The 4,138-nt window shown below is 40.0% G+C and overlaps 1 protein-coding gene across 1 annotated transcript in view; it reads right to left on the reverse strand.

The window, feature by feature from the left end:
* CNGB3 (cyclic nucleotide gated channel beta 3) overlaps nt 1–4,138 on the reverse strand; it is a 101,863-nt gene that overhangs the window by 35,913 nt on the left and 61,812 nt on the right. The window contains 2 exon segments of the mRNA XM_006924108.2: nt 2,662–2,784; nt 3,477–3,541. Coding sequence (XP_006924170.2) covers nt 2,662–2,784; nt 3,477–3,541 — 188 coding nt within the window.

Genomic DNA, 4,138 nt, shown 5'->3' on the forward strand with positions numbered 1-4,138 from the left:
TCCAGTACATGCATTGGGACTACTGTCCCCTCCAAGGTCACTGGAGTGTTAACAAGAACAAACATGAATTACTTTCTCTAATTTTCTTATTTATAGATGTTAAGTAACAATCTCATGCGGAACTTAAGCACTGGTTTTCCAGATCTGGAGGGTTAGCCTTGAACTATTTTTTTGTGTATTAAATAGTCTGCAGTGTTAACTGGAAGTTTTCTGCCCTGATGCTTTGAGGTTTTCTCTTGGATTCTTTTCTTGGTCACGTCTTATACCCAGACATGCACAACCAAAGGTAAGATCTGTAATTTAATTAGATGGCACTTTATTGACTTCCTAGGATTAGGTTAATTAGTCAAGTGTGTCCACTGCTAATATTTGTACCCAGGCAGAGAGATCTCTTCACGGAGCTTCCATCTGGCTGATTTAGTACATGAATTATCTAATGGACTGCATATATATATCCTATCAGCTCCAGGTTAAAACAGTAAGGCAGAATCTGACATAAAACTATAAAGAACATTTAGTGCGAAACAGAGATTCTTCCTCTGTGAAACAAACGTGACATGAAACTTTTCTCCAATAGTTTGTTATGAAAAATTTCAAACGGAAAAACTGAAAATTTTTATATCCATTGCCCTGGATTCTACCATGAACATTTTACTCTACCCTTTGTCACGTGATCCTCCATTTTTCCATCCATTAATCCATCTAATTTTTTGGATGCACTTCAAAGTAATTTACAGACAGTAAGTCACTTCCTCCTAAGTACTGTACTTCAGAATAAACATGTTAACTATACAGGCTAAGTAAAACGCTTTAGGCTTAAAGATCAAAATGCAATATGAAGCAATAGAAGGGACAGATGATGTTAATAACTGCCATCTGCAAATTATCTTAAAACATGTAAAAATGCTGCTCTTAAAGGTATTTTCTTCGTACGGCCGGCAACCTGTGTCCTTGAGCGAATGCGGTCTGCGTCTGTCCCTTAGCGGCTATCGCACCCCTCTACTCCCGCTTCCTTCAGTATGTACTTCTGTTTTTTTAGACTTTGGAGATTCTTTTTATTTTCTAGAGAATTCTGCAATCATTGAAAACTGTTGTAATTTTAATTGTGTGGAAATATATCTTATAACAAGTAATTTTACCACAAAAATTACAAGTAATTTATCTTGCTGTACCGTAGAGACAGGGCGCTCTGGGTGTCTGGCCTACACTTTGCTGAGATCAGAGGCCTCAAATACGAGCACACTTTAGCTTAAGTTTCCTAGGAGCTGAAGCTGACATTTCTTTATTTCTGTTATAATAAAGATTTGGTCATTTCTTCTTTTTCTCCTTACTCCCCTTCTCCCTTCCTTTCTACTTCTTTACATACCTAACAGATTGAGTGTTTATTATATACTTAACAATGTTCTAGGCACTGAGAACAAGATATGTTTTCCAGAAATGCTACAGAGGGGCACCCAGGTGTGAAAAAGGAAATAGCTCTACTTCTTCTCGGAGGCATCCTGATGCGACTGTATATTAATTTGCTAATTCGATAAAGTTATCAGACTCATGCATGTAATGACGTTGGATTACATACTCACTTTCAGGCATATTTACTGCAGTTGGTACCTTACTCAGTTTTCTATATAAATTATTTGTATTAAACTAAATACATACTTAATTCACGTTCTAAAGGGAATTACTAATATATTTGGTTATAAACTTTCCAGGAATAGATATTCTGTGTGTGTGTGTGTATTTTCCTAATCGGTGGGCCTTCTGACTTTACATTTTTAAGATCAGGTCTGGTTCAAAGTTCAAAAAATGTTGCTATAATCCCGCATACACATCCAACTCAGTCTGGGGAGCATGTAATTTTGTGAGGCATAGTCACTCTCTTTGCTGTAACCTATAACTGCTTACCTTCCCATGGCTGCTGTGACTTGCCCTTCGAAGTTACGCTGGGCCCTGCTCTTCTCCAGTAAGGACATGGCCTTATAATCTGCTCAGTGTCATGTCATTGGAGCAGGCAGTGAGTGGAGTCTGCTTCACACCCGGCCCTTGTCCCTACCGAAAGGAAACCTCACTACTAAATGACTCCCTGTGGTTACCAAGTCCTGATTCCGCTGCCCTAAGGTTTCCAAGTGATGGCTTTTACTCCTGGGATAGTTGCACATCAAGTTGTCAAGTTTATGATCCTTCTTACTCTCTAGGTATTTAACTGAGCTAGTGGTTATAGCTGACTCATAAACCCATAAAACACTTCAGCGGTAAACTAAGTAGCCACTGCACCTGCCCTCCAAATAATGAACATTGTCCATTACTAAAGGTTAGCATTGGAGTTATTAAAAGTTACCTTACCGCTGAGTTTTCTAAAACAGAGGCTTCCAAACTTCTTTTTATTATGATCCAGAGTAAGAAATGCATTTGCTAGGTCAGCCCAGGAGCACACACAGACACACAGACACACATGCACGCACGCACCTACTATGTATGACAGACTCTGATATTTCCTGTTTTGTTCTCCTCTACTCTATTCTCTCTCCCTGAAAAACACCATACTATACAGTTTTTACTGTCTATTCACGAGTTATGACTTTTAAAAACACTGGCTTAAGAAAAGTCATATACTGAAACAGAAAGGTAAGGCTCAATGAAGTTTCCTTCACAATTAAAACGTACTTGTTTCCTTCACCGTTATACGTCCATTTCGTGGTTCCAAGTCCTTCATAGGCTGAAGCCCAGTAATAGATGCAGGCGTTGATGTGCAGAGTGAACAGCAGGTACCCCGTGGTCCGGAAGACTCTGTCGGGAGGACACGTGCAGAATGAGGAGCATGGCCTATTCTAACGTTTCCTGTTCCTCAAGGTCTCCACCAAGCCCCTTGCTTTGAATCTGCAAGCTGCTTGCTCCCCTCGGCACGCTGTAAAATGATGGTGGCCTGGCGTGCTTTCTGCCTGCGATGTCTTAACTGCGACTGACAGAGGGTGAAAAACCTTCCTCTCTTTTCACAGAGGGTATAAATCAACTCCCTGAAAGACCTGCCTCGAGGGTCACTCTCCACTATGAGTCCCATAAAACACACCACGCTGATTTAACTGGGTATCTCAGGAAAGCTCATGGGGTTTTACGCTGTGATCAACAGTGACCAGAGGTCTCTGTGCAAGTGAGGCTCGAAACAGCAAATAAATGAAATTCAGATTAGAATGAACTGTCACGAGAGAGCTGGACCGTCCACTCGTGACAGGGCACGTTGAACTGTATTGTTCTGATGGGAGCAAGCAACTCAGCCCAGTTTTTGTTCTTACATCCTTCTGAAATCGAGTTTGACTTTCGTACTTCGCGAATCTGTTTTAGGACATGATCTTCTGTTTCATCCAACCAGGAGCCAAGAGCCTAAGGCTGCCCTGCTGCCTTTGCAGGGAGTCACACTCTCCCTGCCTGGGAATCACCGTCCCCCCCGCCCCGCCACCCGAAGCTTGCAGAGCCATCTTTACCTGTAGACATACGCCTTGTCCATCGCAGACTCCAGGCGATGATTAAACTCAAAAAATGAAGTGTACTGGGTAGAAAACAAGCACACACACACCCCCCAAAAAAAAAAAAATCCCCAAATGTGTTAGTCTTAAAGACATCTACTCAAGTAAAACTATACGAAATAGAATTTAGTTGTCACTGAAAATATTCTATTCACGTCTTAATAAAAAACTGAGCTCTGTTTTGTGGTATTCTCCTCTAGGCAGTACATTTTAGCATGGTGCTAAACTTCCAGAGCTTCTTGCTTTATTTTGTTTCTACCCTCTAGTCTTGTTTATAATGTTTATTGAAAATCAAACTTAAAATCATTTCCTTCCTTTGTCTTTTTAGAGCATATAGTAGAACTCTATTTTACAATAATTAAAACCATGCTCTCCCAAAATGTAAGTAAAATAAGAAAAGCATGATATAATGCACTGAAGACATAAACAGGTGTTGTACTCTGTGGCTCAACACTAGCAACACTTTTAAGCAAGTTACATTAAATGTGTATTTATTTCAACAAAATTTAAAGTCCAGTAACTATTAGCACTGGTTAGCAATTCGTGATATTGTTCAGAGAGACAGTGAGTTTATTTACATCTTGTCCAAACAGAGCTACTGTTTCTCTCATTTTTTTCCT

The sequence above is a fragment of the Pteropus alecto genome, unplaced genomic scaffold (assembly GCF_000325575.1).
Source record: "Pteropus alecto unplaced genomic scaffold, ASM32557v1 scaffold87, whole genome shotgun sequence".
Taxonomy (NCBI): Eukaryota; Metazoa; Chordata; class Mammalia; order Chiroptera; family Pteropodidae; genus Pteropus; species Pteropus alecto.